The following is a 23,599-nucleotide window of genomic DNA, read 5'->3' on the forward strand; positions in this document are numbered from 1 at the left end:
AACTTCAGCTGCCATTGTCATCGGTTGAATCCTTATCCAGAAGTTTGCCTGGCTGATCGGAAACCTCTTCGATTCGAACTAAAGTCGATCCACGTAATATATAATTCGTTTTCGATCTCCGGATCACGACATTTTAGGTATGGTGATATTACATCTTTTATACTAAAAAAACAAAGGCATCAATTAATTTACAATGGACCAGGGAAGGAGCCGAAGGAAAATGAAAGAGATAATATTTCAGGTGAAAGCAAGTGATGAGGAATAAGGCAATGTAAAGAATGCCTTTTAAGGGAGGGTATATCCTAATATATATAATATGCTTTAATGTTAATGGTCCTAAGACTTTCAAATCAGTTTCTATTTCTTTCTTGTAGGCTGGAGCATGCGTACAATACAGCCTAATATAAAGAGACAAATTTTTGGTATCATTTGTCCACTTAATGTACAAATAATTGGTCCCCTCTCCCTTAAAATCAATGTTGACATGCAATGACATAAAAAGAAATTTTCAGAGCCCTTTTCATATTATTGATGAAATAAAATAATTATATTGGTCGTTAACGGTTTACTCCTTTCGAAAAACTATAGTCAGTAATTTTATGGTGATTTAAAGAAGGATTATTATAGGAAGTGGCACCCTCAAGAAGAAGATTCAAAAGCCCCTTTTTAATCTAGCGAAGCGGAGAGGGTTTTATAGTGATCATTAGTGTTAGTGTCAAGTCAAGGGTTATGATGTGTATCTATAGGTTAACATAGTCAATGGATACGATTGTTAGATAACAGATTTGACAGATGACGTAAACCTATTTGTGATTATATCAAGGGATCGTGGTTGCTCAATGGATGTAAAGTTCTGGATGCTTCAAAGGATTTCAGATATATGACACATAATTCATAATGTGTGATCTCTTGATTGACTCAAATTTATTCGGTCTTTAAGAATTTTTTTTAAGTAAAATTATTGCAATGTTGCTTGCATCATGCAAGGCTCACCCACATGGTTGGCTGCATTAGTAAATGTTTAATTTTGTACACAAAATGAATGAGAACAAATTCTTATATGCTTTTGGCATTTAATGAATGAAAATGATGTTTGAAGGGTAAAGCGATCCAACGTGAGGAATAGGTGAAGGAAATTGCTAGCAAATGGAAACGAGAAATCGACAAATCGATCGGAAACCGCCGCCTACCCGAACGCGAAGCAACTAAGCTAAGAGGAAGGCTTAAATGCAGACTTCAATGGTTGATGAAGACAAGTTTATGCTTTTCTATTAAGTGGGTGCCTTTGATGAAATGTGTTTGATTAGTGATCTCAAATTAGTGAAATACTTTTAGAGGCATTCGGCTTTTTATTTGATTCGAGATCTTTCGGTTTTTTGCAGTATCGTCCGTAGGATAGTCGATCGATTTTTTTAACAATAATTGATATTATATTCTTGGAATACGTATATGTGTGCTTTGACAATTGATTAAATTTTAATTTGTAGGTTTGATTCATTTAAAAATACACGAAGTAAAGATGATGAATATGACATAAATGTTTCCAAAGAAAAAGACAGTAACATATGACATAGGTGCAATGCAAATGCTAATTCTCTTGAGCCCCGACTAAGATCGTTGTGCGGTTTGGCAGGCTAAAGTTTCAGGCCCGTGATGTATTGCATCTAGCCGTCTATAGTCTCGGAACCGGACGAGGAGCATCCCAGTCGGTCGTGATGTGCTCACGAGTGATTTCTTTGAGCGAACGACAACCGCTAAGGGCCATGGTTAGTTCGAACTCCTTGCGTAGCATCGGAATTACTTTCCTCACACCAGCTTCTCCTTCAGCAGCCAATGAGAACACAACTGGCCGGCCAATCTGAAATTTGAACACCGTTGGCGATTTGTCATAACATGAGTAGCATGTAGACTTTCAACTATTGCAACTTTGTGTTTCAGCTGCAATATGCCTGTCCATGAGGCAATTGTAATGTTGCATACTTACAAATATACCAGAGGCTCCCAATGCCAAAGCTTTGAAAACATTGGTTCCACGTCGAACACCGCCATCCAAGAAGACTGGCACCCGGCCTTGTGCAGCTTTGAAAACCTGATAGTTTGTGAAACATGAAGTTTTTGACATTGTTGTCCCATGGCGAAATTAAGTCTGACACCGTTGGCTTACCTCTTCCAGGGCCATGATAGTGGCAGGAACGTAATCGAGCTGGCGAGCTCCATGGCTGGAGACGATTATCCTGGCTGCTCCAGCTTCTACTGCTATCCTTGCTGCAAGAGAAGCATATGTATAGTTCGAAAATCGGTATATGTTATCGGAATGGCCTGTGGAGCAGAGAGGAATTTGAGGTTTTTCTTCTTACTATCTTCTGCAGTAAGCACTCCCTTCACAAGAATTGGCAATTTGGTGATTGTCTTAATCCATGTCACATCCTCTGCATAGACAAAAGAGTTCACTTAATGCCATTTTAATTTAAAGAATCTTCGAACACGACTACCAACAACTATAGCATATAGACTCGAAGATAACCGGGAAAAATTTCCGTATCGACTCATGCATACACATACCTTCCAGCTAAGGGTGCGATCAATTTGTCCGGCAACATACGAAGAAATCCCAAGTCATCAGCCTGTATGGCTCAAAATAGCAAACTAAGCATCAGAGGAAACAAAAGCTCATCTCATTAGTAGATTGATTAACTGTAGAGTTAAAAGGACCACTCACTTTATCCATCTTGCCAAGGTCCAGGCCTTCAAAGTTCTTCAATGTCAAAAATGGTGGTAAAGTGAATCTGCAAGGAAATATTGAAACAGAAAACTGTGTGTGTGTAACTTGAATATATACAGATTAAAAATATTACGAAGAATGCTTTTGAGGGCTCCGAATACTCCGAGTGTTAATACGACCTGTTCTTGATATCGGTTTCCCTGCGACCGAGCCTTGGAGTATCAACTGTAAGAGCAATTGCCTTGAAGCCGGCCCTTTCGGCTCTTCTCACGAGCTGCGCAACCACATTCCTGTCCTTGTATACCTTGACATTGGAGACCAGTCATATGAAAATGTGTCAAATTGGTCTTAAAACATACAACAGCAAAGTATCATGTTCTAAACTTACATAGAGTTGGAAAAACCGAATGCCGGGTCCGGTCGAAGCAACCTCCTCGACACTAGAACTAGCCCATGAGGATAATGTCTGAAATGATCAGCAAGCAATTAACGAGTGAGTTAGATTGGATAATCTGGTTCGATCATGAAGAACACATGAAACATGAACATATCATGTAAATGAAGAGATTCTATTTAAGGTACTAAGAAACAAAGATGGTTATTCTAGACTGCAAGTTCATAACTAGCCATAGCAACAAAACTGCAGTAAAATAAATGTATTTTCCTTCTTTTTCACAAAAAGTGTTGGTATTGGATTAGCTAAGGATAAAAGTTCATATCGAAAGTCCGGAATGAGAAATCAAACCATGATTGTTCCAGCAGCTGATGCAGCCCTAGCTGTTGCACACTCCCCTATCACAGATTGAAGGATCTCACCATTAGAGACTGTCAATCAAATTAACTTCCATGAAACTACAAAGCTTCGTTCCAAATTATGTCTGCAAACAAGTTTAGTACTAATGATGGACAAATAAAATGGATCGGTTGCAGCAGCACTGATCCGATTACACCGCTTCCGGTAAATGCCATAGGATCTATCATGAAAGAGGAAAAAACTTTTAAAAGAATAGTTTCATACCTTCAGGATGAGCCATTTTCTGCATGGCTGTTGGGGCAAGCATGATGGGAATTGATATCTTGAATCACAGAACAGTTGTAGTCATGTCGATCTAGCTTACATCGATAAGAATGCGAGGACGGAACCTATGCATTATATGAACAATGAACTAAGAATGTCAACAACTTAAGGTCTAAGCTTTTTGGCAATGACAGGTTGAAGAAAAATGCTCACAGGATCCTCGAGAATGCATTTTTATTCTCCTGCGATGTCCACTGGTCCTCTGCACCAGATGCATAGTAGTCATATACCATTTTTGGTAACTTTTGCTTTGCGATTGCTTCATACTCGCTCACATTCGTTATCTCCATCTTCGCGGTGAAGCATTCAATCTTTTTTCTGGCCGGAAAACATTTTACCGGTTAGCATCAAGGACAAAAAGAATGTAAACGAGACTAAAGGTTTACTCATTAGGACAATTTTACAATCAAATGCTAGAATTAGACCTATCTATGTTACAAAAACAGATTGAAAACACATAGACATAAACTACATACTACATAGTAAACTGAGAAAAGTGTTGAGGATAAAACATTTATGTTACATGATTTTTTCGTTTCTCTAAAATATTCATATGCAATTCATATTCGAATATAGACACACACTCAATACTCGAAATAGATTTGAAATAATAACATATCGAAAACCGGATCAAATACTTCATATTTAGGTAACATAGTAGCACATAAACATGGGAGTAAAGAGAAAACCAATGAAATAAAGTAGAGAAAAGCATACCCTTAGGTTCCAAGACTATGCAGTAGAGTGCATGGAGAGAACTAAACCAGTTATAGATAAAACTCAGCTTATTTAACGTTAGAGAAAGGAAATGATTGGCAATGGAAAAGGATATATAAAAACGGTTTTCTATATTAAATAAGACATGTAAGAATATTATATATATATATATATATATATATATATATATATATATATATATTTGAAAGAGGGAAAACTACAAGTGGATGAGCATTTGGAGGTGAGAAATTGAGACCAAATCCTTGTTAAAGAGTATTGGGGAACTCTCATCCACTTGTCCTTTGGGTGTTTCACAGTGTTTCTTTCTCTATATTATCATTTCTCATCCAAAAATAAATAAATAAAAGGGAGGCGATCCTTTTAATCCGGTTTATTCAATTTAAAAATGCTAAAATCTGAACTCTTAACCTTACTTAAAAGATTAAATGTCTCACCGCACTAAATCAACTTGTTAATGATTTATCGTCACGTAATTCGATTAAATAAAACATCTTTTATGGTGTTATCAAATGGACTCGAAAGAAAGGATGGATAAATATAAAAAATACAAATATTACAAGGACAGGAAGCAATAGACCAAAAAGTAAAGCCCAACAGCCTAAAAGTGCATGAAAATATATAATGGACCGCTAGCAAAATGCTAAAAGCCCAACAATAGCAAAGATCCGCCCAACATCTAAAGCCCATTCTGAAAAAAGCTAACGGGTAAAATATGAAAATAATTCCCTTACTATAGGGCACTTTTTTTTTGTTTCTCAATTATAAAAAATTATAAATTGCTCATCCAATTTTTTTTAAAAACAAACTAATCTATTAAGAATTTAAGAAACATGATGTGACAATAAATAAAATTGACAATATAATAAATTTAATCACAATAAATAAAGTTGATGATTTAAACGATGATCATTATAATTTGAAAAAGAGTTAACTATGCGAATAATTCCTTTTGTTTAGGGTCTGACCAACTATGGTCTCCTATTTAAAAATTAAGGGTAAATGACCCTCACATTATCGGTCCGTCCGGTATAAGTCTCTCTGTTATTAATTTTTGTTAACCTCTTTTGTTTAAATCCCTTTTGTTTTGGTCTCTAACATAGCCGAGGGAGTAAAATCGAACGGGAGTTAACAGTTGGTGGACTAAAATCGAATGGATCCATAACGTTAGAGATCATTTTTCCTTATTTTTTAAATTGGTGACCAATTTCGGTCAGACCGAAAAATAGGGGTATATTCACATAGTTTACCCTTTGAAAGAAAATAAAATTTTGAAGTTAAAAGCTGATTAGTATAAAGAAAAGAATACATTTTCTTATTTAAAAGTGAATAATTAATTTATAATTTTTTAGAGGTTATCTAAATTTCTTATAGAAATAAATTAATTTATTATTAATTTTGAAAAAGAATGAAAAATTAATTTATAATTTTTTATAATAAGGGTAAATTACACTATTTCTCACTAAACTATACTCTCTCATATTTTTCTCATCCAACTTTCAATTTTTTTAATTTACTCACTGAACTTTATAAATTTAATCATTTTGCTCACTCTGCCATTATCTATTTAACGGTGTTATGGCATGGTACAAGAAATGTCATCGGCCACCATGCTATTTTCATTCTGTCCACCAGCTACCATCGTTGATGGTGGTCGTTCGATCCCAAATTTCATGGGTCGATTCATATTGACCCGCTGAGTTTGAATCTGGTGGTTAATTCATCGAAAAATATCACAAACTATGTGAATCTGGATTGAAACGTTTCGGCTTCCTCACTTTCAATCTCAAAATTGTGGACTTCAGAGCAAGTTACGGCAAAATGGATGTTGGATTCAGACTCACGGTATTGAGGTGAAGTGACCCATGAAATTTGAGACCGAACGATTACCATCTGCGGTGGTCGACAGTGACATCCTTAGTCTTTTTGTCAGTGACGTTAGAGAGATAAGAGGAGAGTTAACAAAATGATTCAATTTATAAAGTTCAATTAGTAAATTAAAAAAATTAAAAATTATGTAAGGAAAATAGGAGAGAGATTATTATTCAACGAGGAACGGTGTAATTATTCCTTATAATAATAAGAAACCGAAAAGAGGTACCTTGGAGATTATTTAAAGATTTAACACAAAGTTAATATAGGAAATCAAAATCGGAGGTGAGTTGGACTCGGATACTCCGATTGGATATCTATTTTCTTTTGTGCGTTCGATTCAACTTTCCACGCATCTATTCCCTATAAAACCATCAAACCGAAACCCTAATCAGCCTTTCTCTCCCTCTTTCTCCCTATTGAAAATCGATGGCACCGAAGCGTTCAAACCCCATTGAAGTCCCACCTGCCGCTTACTCTTCTGAGGAAGCTGAGGAGACTACCTCCGAGGACGAAGAAGTGGGATCTTCAGCCGAGGAAGAAGAAGAGGATGAAGAACCCCAAACCCAGTCTACTCCATTGATCCAAAAGAGCCCACCTTCCGGGAAGCCTGAGCCCGCGACAGCCGTCTTAGAATCTGAGGAATCCGGTACTGAGTCGGAATCCGAATCCGAATCCGACACGCTTACGCCGAATGTCAGGCCTCTTGCGACGAAACCCATGGAAGACATGAACGCGAAGAAACCCAGATCCAACAAACCCTTGGCTTCTCCCGTTAGGCCTTGTTCATCGAAGAGGCTTGGCGAGACGGAGCTAGATGCCAAGGAAGCGAAACGACCCAAGAAGAAAACCGTTGAAGAAGGGAATACCATTACTCCTTCTGTTGAAGAGGTGAAAAAAACTGGTGAAGATGCGAAGAAGCAGCTTTTCCAGCGGTTATTCAGTGAAGACGATGAGATTGCTCTGTTGAAAGGTATGTTGGATTACTCTGCTAAAAAAGAGGCTGATCCTTGTGCTGATATGAATGCGTTTTATGATTTTGTTAAGAAATCGATTCATACTGATGTTACGAAAGCACAGTTGATGGATAAGATTAGAAGGTTAAAGAAAAAGTTTGAGAACAATGCCGGGAAAGGTAAAAAGGGTGAGGATCGAACTTTCTCTAAAGCCCATGAACAGAATGCATTTGAACTGTCGAAAAAGATATGGGGAAAAGAGGGGATTAGTGGAAAAGTTGAGTCTTCAGCTGCTAAATCCAATGGGAAAGCCAAGGCAAATAACAAGGCAGTGGTTGCATTGAAAGCAGAGTTGCATTATTCACCTGATAAGAAAGTAGATATTGGGGTGCCAATGGAGGTCGATAAGGTGCCTAAGAGTTCGGTTATTAGTTTGTTTGATAAGAGGTTCGGTGTGTCTGGCTTAGAAGAGGAAGTTCTAAAGCACGGGTTAGATATGGTAGACAGCGAAAGTAAGGCAACTTTGGAGGCTAGATGGAGGAAATTGCAAATTGCCGAATTGGAGCTGTTCATTGAGCGAAGTGAATTGGTCAAGGAGCATGCCAAGTTGATTCTGGAATTTTACAAGTCCGAAGACAAATAGAGCGCTAGTATAATAAGTGATTGATATTTTTATGTGCATTTTGAAGAAAGCTAACTTATTGTGCTTATTAGATAAGCTTGATTTGAGTAGCCAATTGTGGGGTATCTGTAGCGCTTCTCATATGAATCTGTTTCTATGTTTTTCGGGTGCTTATATGCCTAATAGCATACGCACTTAAGCATATTTTGTTATGTTTGAATTTGCTTAATCTTTTTTATCCTATTTTCTTTGATGTGAATTTGTCTCATGATTTTTATTCCATCATATTTTATGGTTTTCTTGAAGAACAATGTTTATAATGTAGCGTGTTTCAGGATGGTGGCTTTTGATGCTTGACTATCGTCGTGCAATTCTTTTATTCCCTTTTCTTTGTTTACTTGTGTGAACTGATCCTTTCATGAGACTGCCATATTTTCCTTTTGATCCGGCATTCGCAGGCTCTTTGATTAAATTCTTCCGCTGTGAATGTATCATGCCATGCTCCTTATAGCCATTATTGTGTCTTCTTTTTTAAGCACGGTCTCGTCTAGTTTTTTCATTCGTGCCAGCATAGTTGTAAAAAGCACGCCTAAGGCGCGCCTGAGGCGCAGAGGCTCACTGAACGGGGCTTTTTCAACACTGAAGCGAGGCACGTAGCCTAGGCGCACCTAGGCTCAGTGAGGCACAGCAAGGCGCGAGGCTCAGTCGAGGCGCGATGTGGGCTTAAAACCTTGTGTTCCTTCATCGGAATCCCCATCGGGGTTTGCAAATCGGGCCTCGACTCAAAGAACTCGATGATTTTCTCTTGTGTTTCCCTGTTTTTCCCTCTCATGTAGCTCTTCAGGGAGGCTTCGTCAACCTCGAGTTTATTGGTCGACTTGGCGTATGTTAGCATGTTGAGTTGGTGTGAAGGTTGGAGCGGTAGAAGTGGGGTCAGGTGAAGGGACAGACACTGGATACGGCGGTTCACGACAGCGATGGATAGGTGTTGTTCATCCTCAGCTGTCTTATTTGGATTCATTTTCTACAAAGAACAAAAAGGTCGGTGAGGGGGATTTTGAACGGTGGTTTGTCTTCGTACGAATAAGAATGTGAAGAAAAGGAGAAAGTGACTAGTGAGTAATTTTAAACACAAAAGCTATGGTAACGTGTCGTATTTTGATTGGCGGGAAGAAAAATCTTTAGTTGTCGCGGGTACTTGTGGGGAATGGATAAAGTCATGACGTAGAACGTTTTGTGACCGGTTGATGTAGATATTTGTTTATATTAATTTAATCGTAATTAAATATTTACGTCTAACAACATTTCTATATTTTACCTTTTCTAAATAATGATTAATATAAAATTAAATGTCTAAATCATATTTAAAATTAATTTTTGATGTTTAAATTTTTTTATTAAAAATAAGTGTATAATGTTTCTTCCGTTACACTTTCAGGTTTCTACTGTTAATAAAAACGTGAGTGACATGTGTCATGTTTGATGATGATTATCACTGACTTTATTTGATGTTTTGTTTATGCATGTTGGATGCTTTTGTTAAATTTAATACTTGATTATGCTTGTTGATAGCTTTTATGACGTTAGGTTGGTATTTGAGTTTGAGAATGAACTCTATTTAAGCCTAATATTGGGTATCTATGATTTGAGTTTGATTGCATTAATATATACATGTATTATAATTTTTTGGATATCATGCGCCTCGCCTTTGTGAATTCCGTGCCTTTCATGCGCTTCGCGCCTCAAGGCTCTAGGACACTTTACGCCTCGATACGCCTTGAGCCCTTGATAACCATGCGTGCCGGGACCTTGATAATAGTTGATCCCTCTGATTATCAATATGGCTTCTAAAAATAAATGCTACAACATAAAAGGTTCTCTTAGCTATATGAATGTGTCTGATGATAGTTGCATTTGCTATGGTTTCGATTTTATTTTATTGTAGTTTATACTTGCATTTGTTTTGTCATATGCTCTGGCATATTACATTGTATCTATATATGCAATATTTATCTCCCTTTGATTTTAAAACTTGAACCATTTAGCTAATGCCTGGCCAAATCTTATGATGCAATCTGAAATGTCTTGGTTGTCTCCTTGTGATGCTTATTGAACATCATCATATCAAGTTGGGGCTTTTCAAGGTGAATATTTTAGTTTGCTTTTCTGGTGGCTGTTTGTGTTTTTTGTAGAGGAGTGTAGTGATATTTGAACCATAGGAAATGAGTTTATATTTGATCATCTCTCAGTATGTAAAATGAAGAGAAGTAAAAGAACTGGAATCTTTATTGCTGGTATCAACTCATGAAACTCAACATTAACCTCATCTGCAGTCAAGAAAATTTCCAGGAAAATTAAAAAAAAAAAAACAGATGGAAAACAATGTAAACAAGGCAAAAACATCTACTTATTCATGTCATTAAATTAAACCATTATTAAACCCCCTCAAGCAACCATTTTTAGTAACCAAGCTGTTCAGTTTCAATTTGTCTTAGCCATTTGCACGAGGAACAATAGCATCGAGCTTTCGAGTTGCCTCGAAAGACAAACTTTCTCTTTACCACACATTGGCGATGAACACGTCCGTGGTCCTTTAACAACTGCGTCGTCACCAAAATCTTTTTCTTCATCTGCTATGGTGTCCAACGTTTTCATCAGCGGACGCTTGGGAACGGAGATGAATCGAGGTGGAGCAACTTCATTTGTGAACCGTTCGAGGTTTCGGAACTTCCCCATTGTTGTTTCTACCATCTGACAGGTGAAAATACCAGCAGGTAAATGGATTGACGATGGATGAGAGTGGGAGAGAAAGGTATGGGAAATGAACATGTAGAGGAAGGCTCGTATAAGGTCATAAAATGTGAAGATAAGGGTTGAGAAAAGAAAGAATAATTCATGGAGTCCACAAGCACTAGAGGCATTGAATTTATACAGGAAGAATTGAGATGATGGAAGCGTGGCATTCGTAATTCCTCGTGCAATCCAAGCAATGCCTTTAAACGGCATGTCTATTGGCAATACAAAATTGACAATTGAACTATTAATTATAAAAGATATCGCAAAAGATTGTTTTGGCCATGGGGAAGGGACCGTCTTTCCTTCGACGAAAGGGCTTCTGTCACACAAAAACATCACGAGATTTCCTACATTTCAAATCCGAATCATAATATTTGTAATCATGTGACATTAACTTATGGTTACATGTCAACGTCACTATTAATTTTTTAACGATGAGCGATCAAAACAGAACAAAAACACCAGTTTAGGTATGATTTAAAAAAATATAATTGTGACTAAATATGTAATTTACCCTATTTATAACCATGATTTTTTATATTTGTTTTATTATTTATATTCTACATTTATAATTCTTTCTCCACACATTTATTGCAAGCATTGCTTAGATTATGGATGCAAATTAGATTGAATTTTTGTCTCATCCAAACCTGATACGAGTATAACACCCTTCACCTGTCTTTCGATATGAGTTCAGAAAAATCGCATTCGACTTGAAATCCAATCCAAACTTTAGCGTAAAAAACCAGCACAACACACACACACACATATATATATATATATATTATACATTTTTTATTTTTATTAAGTAAAATAGAAAACATAATTGAAAAAAAATACATAGAGATAAATATTAAATTAATTATCTCTAAATATATAAAGGTAAATTATACCATTATTTTTGGGTTGAGTATTTTTATCCTAAACTCGAACTCAACTCAATCTTACCCTTCAAAAAGACCATCCAACCTGAACTCGAATTTTCAAAAAGAAAATGGTCCTCGATTCGAACCGAAATCCATTGAATTCAGATCAAATACCCATCCCTAACTTAGAATTTTGCTTGAAAATTCTATGGCATGTTGCAAAAAGAGTGAAATATTCTTTTGATCCTTACAAAGTTTTTTGTTCACATTCTTTGAAGTGGATGACCCTTCTTATTTTGGGTCCTTTCAATGACATGATGTTATAAGAGTAAGTTATGCGACACACTTTCATAATATCATATTGTTAAAATAATTAAAAATAAAAATTCAAAAATAAAATTATCCCCTTGAAAAAGTAAAATAGAAGAGGTCATGAAGTTCTCTTATTGATGACCCAAGGTATCCCCAAAGGCCATTTTTGACGGGAGAAATTAAATAAATTTTCACATACAAGACTACTCATTATATAAAAAAGGATTGGAAAAGGGTAAGGATGGATCAAAGGAGGAAGAGTGGGGATAGTCGTCCTTATGAAAATTTTAAATTAATATATACCTTAGATATTTTATTTATATTTTCAAAGGAAAATATGATTTCGTCTCTATAAAACTTTATAAATTTGTCAATTCTTAAAATTTAAAAAATTCATCCCCTTAATATAAGATTTTACATCAATTCTTAAAAGAGGGCACCTTAGGTTGAGTCCACTAAGTGCAAAGGCATTGTCCTGTAATGTACAGAAATGAATTTCATTGGCAGAGATGACTGCAATATTCAACTGCAAGGACTGAACGGTTTTGAGTCTGGGCAATTTAGCAACCATCCAAAGGTGTGTGTGATAATGAGCCAATAGACAGAGGGACCAAAAACACTGTGGTCGAGAACTATGACTGCATCAACACGTCATTTGGGAGGACAAAAGAGGGGGTAGTGGGTGTGTTGGAATTGTCAATCAAAACGTTGGCTGTTTTGTACCCTTTTTTCTTATTTCAAATTGTTTTCACCATTGCGGCCCTTTGAATGCACATCATGGAGTTTATTTTCCATGCATGTTGGCTGTTGCAGTAAATGTTACGTAGGACAAAATCTTTTGTTGTTTAACTTCTGATTGGTTGCTACAAACATAGCTCATTGATCTTACACTTTCCACGCTCTATCGTTTTGTCTGATCAAATTCTTATTAACAATGGTATTAATGTAGCTTGATTTGGTGTGTTTATTTTAGAATCTTTTATTATGGAAATAGTTACTATAAGTATACATCACAATCAATTAGGTATAATGATAAAGTCTATAATGATAAAATTACTCTTAATATTTGCAAGAAATGTTCACTTTATATCTTATTATTTTTTTAACATTTTATTCTTTAAAATTTCAATTTCTTATCAAAATATTAGACAGAAACCATTAGTTGATTAACAATCAATCTATATTGCTTACATAATTTTTCTGTGTCTAATTACTAATGACACGTGCTACGTCATCATTTTGGTGATGTGGCACATTACATATTACACATCATCAATTGGACATGTGTAAATGTTTGGTCAATAATATGAGTTGGTCGTTAGTCAATTAACAATTTTCATTCAATAGAGTATGTTTTAACAAAAAATTGAAATGTTGAAGGTAAAATACTCTAAAAAAAAGTGATCATTTGTGTAAATGTCGGGAAGTATTTTAATCATTATGCAATGATAAAATTAGCCTCTATCGTTTGAACAAACTTTTATTTTGGTCCATATTTTCGTGAAGCACATTGACCCTCACATCTCATTCTGAGACAAAATATTACTTAATTGGACGAGAACTATAAATTTACTAACAACAAGAGCTAATCAGACACAACCATTTGATCTGCATACTATTTGCATTGTGCACCTCATGCTTTTTTTTGGAGGCTTAGACGCTTAGTAGGCTCTTTGTGATGCTTAAGCCCAAAATTGGGTCCTATATGGATCATATAAGCCCAATATAATAGAATTTGGAAATAATTTTATTTAAAATACAAACCAAGTGGCTCTCCAAGTCCAAGTATGTTTGTGGGAGTCAACATTTTATCTTCCACAATCCAATAAGTGGCCCTCCTCCTCGAATTCAAGATAACCAACCCCCACAAATCAAGATCCTCCCTTTTCCTCACCATCTCAATTCTCAATCAAATCTCATCCCAAAGTTTCAATCTTTCATCCATGGCTTCCCTTCAGCAACCTTCAATCTCCCTTCAATCAAAGCTCCTCCCATCTTCCCAACTCACCAGAGCCCTTCCCTCCCTCAACCTCTCCTTCTCAGCCACTTTCCCTTCACTCAAACTCACCACCTCTCGCCCTCTCCATGGCGGCGCTAAAATGTCCGCCACAGCCGCTTCCAGCTATGCCACCGCTTTAGCCGACGTAGCCAAGTCAAACAACTCCCTCGACACCACCAGCTCCGACGTCGAGAAAGTCGAGAAAGTCTTCTCCGACACTCAAGTCCTCGACTTTTTCACTAACCCCACCGTCGATATCCTCAAGAAGCGTCAGGTTTTGGACGAAATCGTCAAATCATCGGAGCTTCAGCCTCACACTGCCAACTTCTTGAACATCCTGGTTGATGCCAAGAGGATTGACCTCATCAAAGAAATCGCCAAGGAGTTTGAGATGGTTTACAATAAGCTGACGGATACTGAGTTGGCCGTGGTGAGTTCGGTGGTGCCATTGGAGTCTCAGCATTTGGCTCAAATTGCTAAACAGGTGCAGAAGCTAACCGGTGCTAAGAATGTAAGGATTAAAACTAAGATTGACCCAAGTTTGGTAGCTGGGTTTACCATCAGGTATGGGAGTTCAGGGTCAAAATTGATTGATATGAGTGTTAAGAAACAATTGGAGGAGATTGCTGCTCAGCTTGAAGTGGGTGATATTCAACTTGCTGTATGAGCTTTGCATTCTTTTTGAAAATTCGGATTGGAACTTTTTTGTTCTTATTGTAATTGAAATTCATACTCTTAATGTCAAATGTATGAACTTTCTCTAAGCCTAAGATTGTCTGATCTAGGAGAACTCACAGTGATTTGAGGTTAAGTGGTGCTAAAGGTGAAAACTTTGAACTGTAAGTTGTGGAGAATTTTTCAATTGTCAGCCATGGATTTCTACTTGAAGGTACGTAAGCTAGAAATTTCTTGATCAAGACTGTGAAAAAGTATTTGAAACCTTTTTGCTTCACTTGTTCTTCTTCTATCTCTTTATAAAGACATAAGATTTTGAATCATTAACTGTGGTTATCCACCTAAACCAGAAAAGATAAATGTCTATAATCGCCGTGCTCTACTTGTTCTCATTAACAAATCCTCATTACAGTGTGATATAAATAAAGAAATTTGTATCAAATAATGTTGAAGAACCAGAACTCAGTCACCGTTGGAATGCAATGCATGTATGGTTAAAGAGTTAAACATGTGAAATTGAGTAATGGTGAAGAACCTGTTTAGTATTGTCATTACATAAAACGTAGCTCTTAATCTGGAAAGCAGTGCCAACAATATTGTTTTATGAGTTCTTTGAAATGGAATCTTAGATTCCGAGCAACTTTCAATGGAGTAAGGATGAGAGAAAACATTGTGAAATCACCATTGGTTAGGCATCCTCGACACAAATCATGACGTCGAGGATGTTTTACCATTTTTGGTCTAAAGAACCTTAGCTCGTAGCCACATGGTACCAAATATATTCAGAATCAAATCAAATCAAATTTTTAAACAAGAAGTAGAGTTATTTTAATATTGTTTACTTCATCTATAAGATTCAAATTCGAACTTTGTTTAAAGAGTTATCAAGCTACGTATCGCTCGACCTAATAGACATAAGTAAGGATGATTGAGTAAGCTAATGGGTAACCGTAATCATGTCATGGGTCTGGGTTGGGCTTCCTTTGGCCCATGAATCATTATGTGATGGTTCTAGTGAGTCCTGAACTAGAAGAAAAAGGAGAGGTCAATGCCATATTGGAATGGAGACCATTAGCTAGATAGATTCCAATTGATAAGGACATTAAAGAAGTTACTTAGAAGTCATTGAATGCTTGAATTGGACACATGATAAATGGAAATGGAGAGCCGGTGGTAACATGAAATCTTATGCATTAATGGAAATTTGATGGGAGAAGGAAGAGAAGCATGGAAGATGGTAACTAAGCCATAACACCAACCATGTGAGAGAGAGAAAGGCTTGTTTTAGTTAATGCACTTAGGAAAGCGTGGCCTGCATGCCTTGAGTGCCATTCATTGATTGCAGCATCTACCTTACCTAAACCCCATTAATAAGGGTATTCATCCACAGCACTATACATATAGTTTCGGAACAAGGAGGAAGAAGAAGAAAAAGAGAGAATAATGGAGAAGAGTAGTGAAAAGGGTAATGGTGTTGTTGCTACTGCTGCTACAACAAGGTCTCCAATGGCTTTAATGGGGCCGTCTTCAAGAAATGGAAATGAAGAAGAAGCGAACACTAGCATGAGAACTGCCGAGACCATGCTGCGGTTGGTGCCCATGGCACTAGGGGTTGCTGCACTCGTTGTAATGCTCAAGGACTCTCAGTCTAATGAGTTTGGCTCGGTTTCCTACTCGGATCTTGGAGCTTTCAGGTTCTTCTTTATATCTTTTTTCATCACTCTATAAAGATAAGCTAAGATACATAATCCCTTTACAAATTCATATCATTCTCCGGTAAGTAACTAGCTAACACCATCCACTGCACTTAGCACCACCAACAACTTGAGTCTTTCTAAACAGAAATAGGGGATTCTAAACTTTAACTCAAGTCTTTCTCCAGAGGGTTAAATAAAAACCCATTAGGTCAAACAAAGTCAATAAGTGGCCAAATATACTATCCAATTTAGGGTTAAGATTAGGTTGAACAAAATTCGACTCAAGTTAAAAAACATGAAATCTTTTTTATTCAATTTGATGTTAAAAAATTCGATTAGACTAATAACTGGCATCAAAGAATTAACCGGGGTTTCACCATTTTCAGGTATCTGGTGCATGCAAATGGAATTTGTGCAGGCTATTCCCTTCTTTCAGCTATTATAGCAGCCATGCCTCGTCCCTCCACTATGCCTAGAGCTTGGACTTTCTTCCTCCTCGATCAGGTCATCTAATTCAACTTCTTTCTGAATAATTAAACCAACCGTTTATCAACTAAAACATCATAATGAATGTTTTTATCTGGTTTTGATGTTCCTGCAGATGCTAACGTACATAATCCTGGCTGCGGCTTCCGTTTCAACGGAGGTGCTGTACTTGGCAAACAAAGGGGATTCGGCCATCACATGGAGTGCTGCTTGTGGATCATTTTCCGGTTTTTGTCACAAAGCCACAACATCTGTGATCATCACATTTGTCACGGTGCTTTGCTATGCGGCGCTGTCACTGGTCTCTTCCTATAGGCTTTTCACCAAGTTTGATGCACCGGTGAACTACACCAGCAAGACAATTGAAACTACCGTCTTCCATGGTTGATTTATAATGTTATTATTACTGATGACTTAGTTTCACGTTCTGCTTGTAATAAAAAAAATAGTGTGTTTATGCCATGGAATTGTTTGTTTTGGAAGATTATCAAAAAATGAAAAGCAGACTAATATTCAAGGTTTATACTTATCGGCAGCAAAAGAAGCACCATGTTTAAATTGTTCATCTATTCAACGGAAAATTCTAAAATAGGATTTTATAAGGTAAAATTTATAAATAGATATTAAACTATATCAAAATAATTATTTTAATCACCAAACTTTTAAAAGTTATATAATAGGATTTTAAATTTTATTACAACATGAAAGAGATGATGTGACCTGCTAAATTAACAGAAAATATCTCATTGACCCTTTAATTGTAACTAAAATTTCATTTTACTATTAATTTTAATTAAAATAATTTTTATTATGTTCCTGATAAGTGGTTTATTTAGTTACTATTTTATCTTTAATTTGCTCCTTGATTATTACTTTATATTGTTAATTTGGCCGCTTTAATTCATTTTCTGTACAAGACATCAGATTCTAGAAATCGCACTGAAAGGGCAAAGTGCTATATTTTTTTTTGGATTTACTTTTGTTCTTTGCTTTGGGGTTTTACCCTGAGAGACTATTTATATCTTCCTAAAACCCTAAAAATGATAAAAGATAATTCTAGAAAAATATTCAAATTAAATCCTTAAAATAAGAGATAATTCCTAATTCGAATTTCAAAAATGTGGATGAATCGTTCGTCCTTCTAAAAGTGCTTAACTAGACCTTCTGAAAGCTGCTAACTGGATGCCACCTCAAACACATCATACCCACTAATTCAGGCTTGACTCCAAAATTAAAAACAACAGCAGAACTTCGCCCTTTTAATGCAATATCCAGAATCTGATGTCCTGCACAAAAAATGAATTAAAACGACAAAATCAACAACATAAACTAATAATCAATGAACAAATTAAAGATAACATAGTAACTAAATAAATCACTTATCAAATTTCCCTTCACTTATTCAATGTTTGTCCTCAAGCATTCCTCAATTAATACATCAAAATTACAAGTTGTCATCTTAAATCTCACTTTATTCCTCAAACTTCTAAATGAATTAAGACCATAACAATTGTCGAAATTAAGGTACAATCAAGCAAAGACGCAACTAATAAGAATTTTAAGCAAAGCAATATATCTCAATTATTTTCCAACATCAGTGAAACATAACTCAATATCTCACAAAGATTCACTCATTTAGTATGTCATGTCAACCCATTAATAATATTGCATGATCGCTACTTATTTTTAAATAAAATATGAAGTCTAATGTTTATTTTATAACTTTTAAAAATTCAATGACAAATTAAATCATTTAAATAAATTTAATGACCATTTATGAATTTTACTATATTATTATATTAGTAATACATATCAGTCCACATCATTAGTGGTGCACACTCACTCTAGACTCTTCCTATTCATCTCATTATATTTTTCAAATAGTGAAAAATAGGTTTTTTTATAGTGAAAGCAACAAATCGTTCCATTTTGGTTATTAAATTAAATATTTTTCAATTAAAAACATTAATGTTAAGAAAAAAACTTTTTTTATCAGGAAAGTGGCAAATCTTTTCATTCCGATCTTAAGCTACCATTCTCTCTTTTCTTCTTCCTTACTTTTTGTTTCACATGTTGAAGTCTTCGACGCCAAATCAATCTCTTAACTAATTAAATATATTTATTTATTTATTTTTGATAAATTTGAGGTAAGTAAGTCTAAGTTTATTTTATAAGTTTTCAAAATCTAATGACAAATTAAATCATTTAAATAAATTTAATGACCATTTATGAATTTTATCATATTTTTATATTAGTAATACATATTAGTCCACATTATTAATGGTGCACAACAGTGTGTCATTCACTATAAACTCATCCTATTCAACTCATTACTTTTTGCAAATTTATATTTTTTTAATTTCTAATTAAATATATAGTGAAAAATATGTTTTTTTATATAGTGAAAGCAACAAATCGTTCCATTTTGATTATTAAATTAAATATTTTTTAATTAAAAAAATTATCGGGAAAGTGGGGCAAATCTTTCATTCCGATCTTAAGCTACCATCATCTCTTTTCTTCTTCCTTAATTTTTGTGAAGTCTTCGACGCCAAATCAATCTCTTAACTAATTAAATATATTTATTTATTTATTTTTGATAAATTTGAGGTAAGTAAACTCTCAACCTCTCGATATTAAACGCTCACACTCCTGACATCTATGATGTTCGAAATTCTTTTACTATGGAGGTCACTTCGTTTGTGCATATATTTATATATAAACAATATTTAATTAGTGTTAAATAGTCTTTTACATCAAATATATAATTATGGAGTATATAATTTACGTGAATAAAATATAAGATAAACAGATGAATTATTAAGATATTAATAATAAAAGATTATGCATGTAAAACTAAAAGGTCATGATCTCTACAAATACACACCGTCACCTGGTTCCATTGACGAACAAGAACAGTTAGGTAATCACATAGTAGTATAATTTGTATCCTAACCATTATTTTTCATATTAAAACCATGCTCAAGAGAGAAAGCACTACTTCATTGTATATTGAAGACAATGAAAACAACCCAAGGTCTCTTCAAGCAGGATTCATCCATCCTAAGCCGAAGAAAGATGGAATCGGAATTGAAAATTTTCTTAAAGGAAAGGTTATTCTTATCACTGGTTCAACTGGATTCCTCGCAAAAGGTACGTAATCTTCTTTCTTTCTTTAATATAATCTTAAAGAGTATAACATTTGATGTATTTGAAATGCAGTCCTTGTTGAGAAAATTCTGAGATCGATGCCGGATGTGAGTAAGATTTATCTTATGATCAGAGGAAAAGATATGGAAGATGCACGACAAAGATTGAGGAAGGAAGTATGTTCTTTATTCAACAATATTTTTATAGAGTTTTTCCATTTTGAGAAACATTTGTTTAATCTGGGTTTTTTCAATTAGATTGTGGATATAGAGCTTTTTAAGTGTGTAAAGCAAAAACATGGGAAACACTACGAAGCATTTATGTGTAGTAAATTAGTTCCTGTGGTTGGAGATGTTGGCCTTCCTACTCTTGGGATACAAGAAGATTTAGCTGTTGAAATTGCTAAAGATGTCCAAATCATCGTCAACATTGCAGGTGACGCAACATTTGATCAAAGGTTAGATCATAAAAAGGGCATGAAAGATTCGATACGATATAAATTTTGGTAATAACCAAGTAAAATGATTCTGCAGATATGATGTTGCTCTTCAAGTAAATGCAATGGGACCTTGCAATCTATTGAACTTTGCCAGCAAGTGCAAAAATATCGAGCTCTTCGTGCATACATCAACAAGTATGAAGAAAAGAAATATATATTTTTTTGTGCTTTTGACATCTAAAAGTGGAACGTTTTTCGTTATGGGATATTGCAGACTCTGTTAAAAGATATTCAAGAGAAGGAAGATTCATGGAGGAAAAGGAATGTTTTAGTCCGAGAGATAGCATGGGAAGACAAGTCTGTGTTCTGTCTGAAACAGCCGTGTTGGAGAATGAAATGAGGTTGGCTTCGGATTACAAAAAACTTCTCAAACCCAACGATATGTCCCCAAAAATGAAACAATTGGGGTTGATAAGGTGATGATGCCTGCCTTCTTTGATATAAAATAATTTGAAAAACAAATTATAGGTATCGAAAAAACAGGGCAAAAAAATATGGGTGGTAGAATAGCTATGGGTTTACAAAGGCTCTGGGAGAGATGTTGATTGACAGTATGAGAAGCAAAACATCAGTGCCCATAGTAATAGTAAGACCCAGTGGAATCTTAAGCACTTACAAGGAGCCTTTTCCTGGTTGGATTGAAGGAATCAAGTACATATAATTTAATTAACACTTACTGTATATTCATTATTACTGTTTATATTAACTATCTTTTACTATTCTTTCAAGGATGGCCGATCCCATAATTATATACTATGGTAAAGGGAAGCTAACTGGTTTTCCGCTAAATCCCAACAATTCCATTGACTTTGTAAGTGATTTCTTCTGTTTTCCTTTCTTCTTCTCCTCCTTGCTTATTGTTTTCTTAATGAAAGAGTTTGTTGAAGTAGATTCCAGCAGACATAGTTGTTAATACAATGTTGGGAATAACGGCTAAGCATGTTTCAATGGCCAAGAAAGCAGAGACGAGTTTCTACCACCTTTGTTCTTCTTCTTCAAACCCTATAGTTTTTGAGGATTTGTTTTACTTAATCTACCAACAGTTCAAATCCCATCCCTTCTTCGATTCCAATGGTCGACCAATCCGAATATCAGAAATGATATTCTTTAACTCACTGCAACATTTCTCAAATCATTTGGATGTGATGTGAAAAGCATAGACTGGAAGGATTACATTGTGAATGTTCATATTCCTGGTTTAAGGAGGCATGTCTTAAAAGAGAAGCCCTCATCTAAAATATAAATGTATATATACTTTTAAAAATATCTTAAATTATTCTGATTTCATCTTTATCTCTGTAAACACTGTTAATCAAATTCATATCATGCTTGTGGCATTCGGCTTAGCTTATTTGGTGAGAAATGGGATTGTGGCAACTTCCTTGAATAATTAGATTGCTAAATTTCTTCAAAGATAAAATCATTGTCATGCCCATTACATCGTCTTGATGAAAACTTCAAATCCATTCGTCTCATAAGTCAAAAAGTTTTGGAATGGAAAGACTAACAGTGTTTCCGCTAAATCCCAGCGACGATGAGGCTCTTCACCAGTGGCCTGTAGAGTGCAGGTAATGAAACACACCTTGTTCCTTGCCACTTTAAAACTTATTTAGTAGAGATTGATGTCGTTATTAAAAGTAATTTCGTCCGAACTGGTATTATCACTATTATGAACATTGTCTTTCAAGATTGATATAATAAGCAAAATTCATACACCCGAAATGAAAAGTAAAATCCATTGTTGTTCTTTTCAACAATTTTTTTTCCCGAGAAGAACAAAATAATCATCAAATGTGTGAGTCAATAATGGAGAGGGACTATCCCTTTTATAGGAGTAGTAGAGAAGTAAAGTTGTCAAATGACAACTACACACTCCAATCACTCGCTAAATGTGGGTAATCCACCCCTAAGATTAATCTCACTATTTGCATTACTTACAATACCTTACTAATACAAATAAATAAAGAATTTTGAATGAGAGAAAAGAGCGATATTGAAATTAGTCACTTAAGTATTAGTGAAATGAACAATTCTTATCTTAACAAGTAAACTAATTTGGAACTTGTTAAAATAAGAGTAAACTCATAACACACAATTAACTTCTTCACAAAGGGAGTTCTGGATATATCAATAAAATTAGTCAGTATACTTCGGGATGCTGGTAAGTGATCTAGAAAGATCACACAAAGATTTTCATAAAAGGCGGCTAATCATTCACACTTACATATATGATTTTATCAAATCTATCTCAATATAGACAACTGAAATTAGGGATATGAAATCATTAAAACTACGATGTTAGATAGGGAAGAACTTAAAACTTTATGTTAGAGATACGGACATATAATATTTTATGGGGGTCAAACTTATAAAATTTTATGAAGATGAAAATAAATTATAAAAAAATATTTAAAATTTAAAATAATTTAAAAATTCCATGAGCGATCACCGCTCGATTCATGATTGATGCCAAGTGTGTAAAGGGATGAAAGATATTTTCCATTTGAATTCCTAATATCATTTAGCCATTGAGATTAAAGAGAAGAAGATATGCATGAGTTGAGTTATCAATATGTTACGCGAAAATCTCTACTTCTCCATGTCCAGTAACTCCTCGGAGATCTTTGACGTTAATTGGTTCATATAATCTTTGTCAAAACTATAAAGCAGCAGCTGCCAAAATGGGAAGGAAGAGTTGGACTCCATGCACCATGCGTGTTCCAAGGAAATGTAGTGTAAGATGCATGCTATACCAACGTCGTGTCTTGCCCGCCGTGGAAACCTTTGGATGGAAAAGAATAGTAGCTAAAAGGTTAAAACTTGGTGATGCATGGGAAACCTTTGCACCCATATGAACGCCAATCCAATCTCTTAACTAATGAAATATATTTATATATTAATTATATTTAATTAATGTTAGAAAGTCTTTTACATAAAATATATATTTTATTTAAAATTAAATACATTGTTGAAAATTGGCACACCAAATTGCATCAATTGTCAACATTATGGGTGGCAATTTGGTGGCATTAATGGGGTGACAAAATTGGTCAAATTTGGCCACCAAATTGTTGAAAATTTTGGATGGTAAAACTATGCAATTAGTCATTGTAATTTAGGGTATTTACAAATTA

The 23,599-nt window shown here is 35.1% G+C and overlaps 3 protein-coding genes and 2 pseudogenes across 3 annotated transcripts; 4 read left to right on the top strand and 1 right to left on the bottom strand.

The window, feature by feature from the left end:
* Positions 1–1,583: 1,583 nt before the first annotated feature.
* On the bottom strand, positions 1,584–4,608 carry LOC120160144 (annotated as a pseudogene).
* A 2,121-nt stretch (positions 4,609–6,729) lies between these two features.
* Positions 6,730–8,203, top strand: LOC120160247 (probable transcription factor At1g61730). Its single transcript, XM_039170659.1, has one exon. The coding sequence runs from the start codon at positions 6,837–6,839 to the stop codon at positions 8,004–8,006; it is 1,170 nt and encodes a 389-aa protein (XP_039026590.1). The 5' UTR covers positions 6,730–6,836; the 3' UTR covers positions 8,007–8,203.
* Positions 8,204–13,801: 5,598 nt separating this feature from the next.
* Positions 13,802–14,724, top strand: LOC120160757 (ATP synthase subunit delta, chloroplastic-like). Its single transcript, XM_039171110.1, has one exon. It carries the CDS (start codon positions 13,903–13,905, stop codon positions 14,623–14,625), a length of 723 nt encoding a protein of 240 aa, XP_039027041.1. The 5' UTR covers positions 13,802–13,902; the 3' UTR covers positions 14,626–14,724.
* A 1,320-nt stretch (positions 14,725–16,044) lies between these two features.
* On the top strand, positions 16,045–17,278 carry LOC120160759 (CASP-like protein F16). Its single transcript, XM_039171111.1, has 3 exons — positions 16,045–16,327; positions 16,717–16,834; positions 16,932–17,278. Exons 1-3 carry the CDS (start codon positions 16,077–16,079, stop codon positions 17,202–17,204), a joined length of 642 nt encoding a protein of 213 aa, XP_039027042.1. The 5' UTR covers positions 16,045–16,076; the 3' UTR covers positions 17,205–17,278.
* A 2,511-nt stretch (positions 17,279–19,789) lies between these two features.
* Positions 19,790–21,616, top strand: LOC120160586 (annotated as a pseudogene).
* The last annotated feature ends 1,983 nt before the right edge of the window (positions 21,617–23,599 follow it).

Source organism: Hibiscus syriacus, unplaced genomic scaffold (assembly GCF_006381635.1).
Source record: "Hibiscus syriacus cultivar Baekdansim isolate YM2019G1 unplaced genomic scaffold, ASM638163v2 tig00111392_pilon, whole genome shotgun sequence".
Taxonomy (NCBI): domain Eukaryota; kingdom Viridiplantae; phylum Streptophyta; class Magnoliopsida; order Malvales; family Malvaceae; genus Hibiscus; species Hibiscus syriacus.

Coding starts and splice junctions, on each gene's coding strand:
- LOC120160247 (XM_039170659.1), top strand. CDS start 6,837: ATGGCACCGAAGCGTTCAAACCCCATTGAAGTCCCACCTGCCGCTTAC.
- LOC120160757 (XM_039171110.1), top strand. CDS start 13,903: ATGGCTTCCCTTCAGCAACCTTCAATCTCCCTTCAATCAAAGCTCCTC.
- LOC120160759 (XM_039171111.1), top strand. CDS start 16,077: ATGGAGAAGAGTAGTGAAAAGGGTAATGGTGTTGTTGCTACTGCTGCT. Junction 16,328..16,716: donor TCGGATCTTGGAGCTTTCAG/GTTCTTCTTTAT, acceptor CACCATTTTCAG/GTATCTGGTGCATGCAAATG. Junction 16,835..16,931: donor CTTTCTTCCTCCTCGATCAG/GTCATCTAATTC, acceptor ATGTTCCTGCAG/ATGCTAACGTACATAATCCT.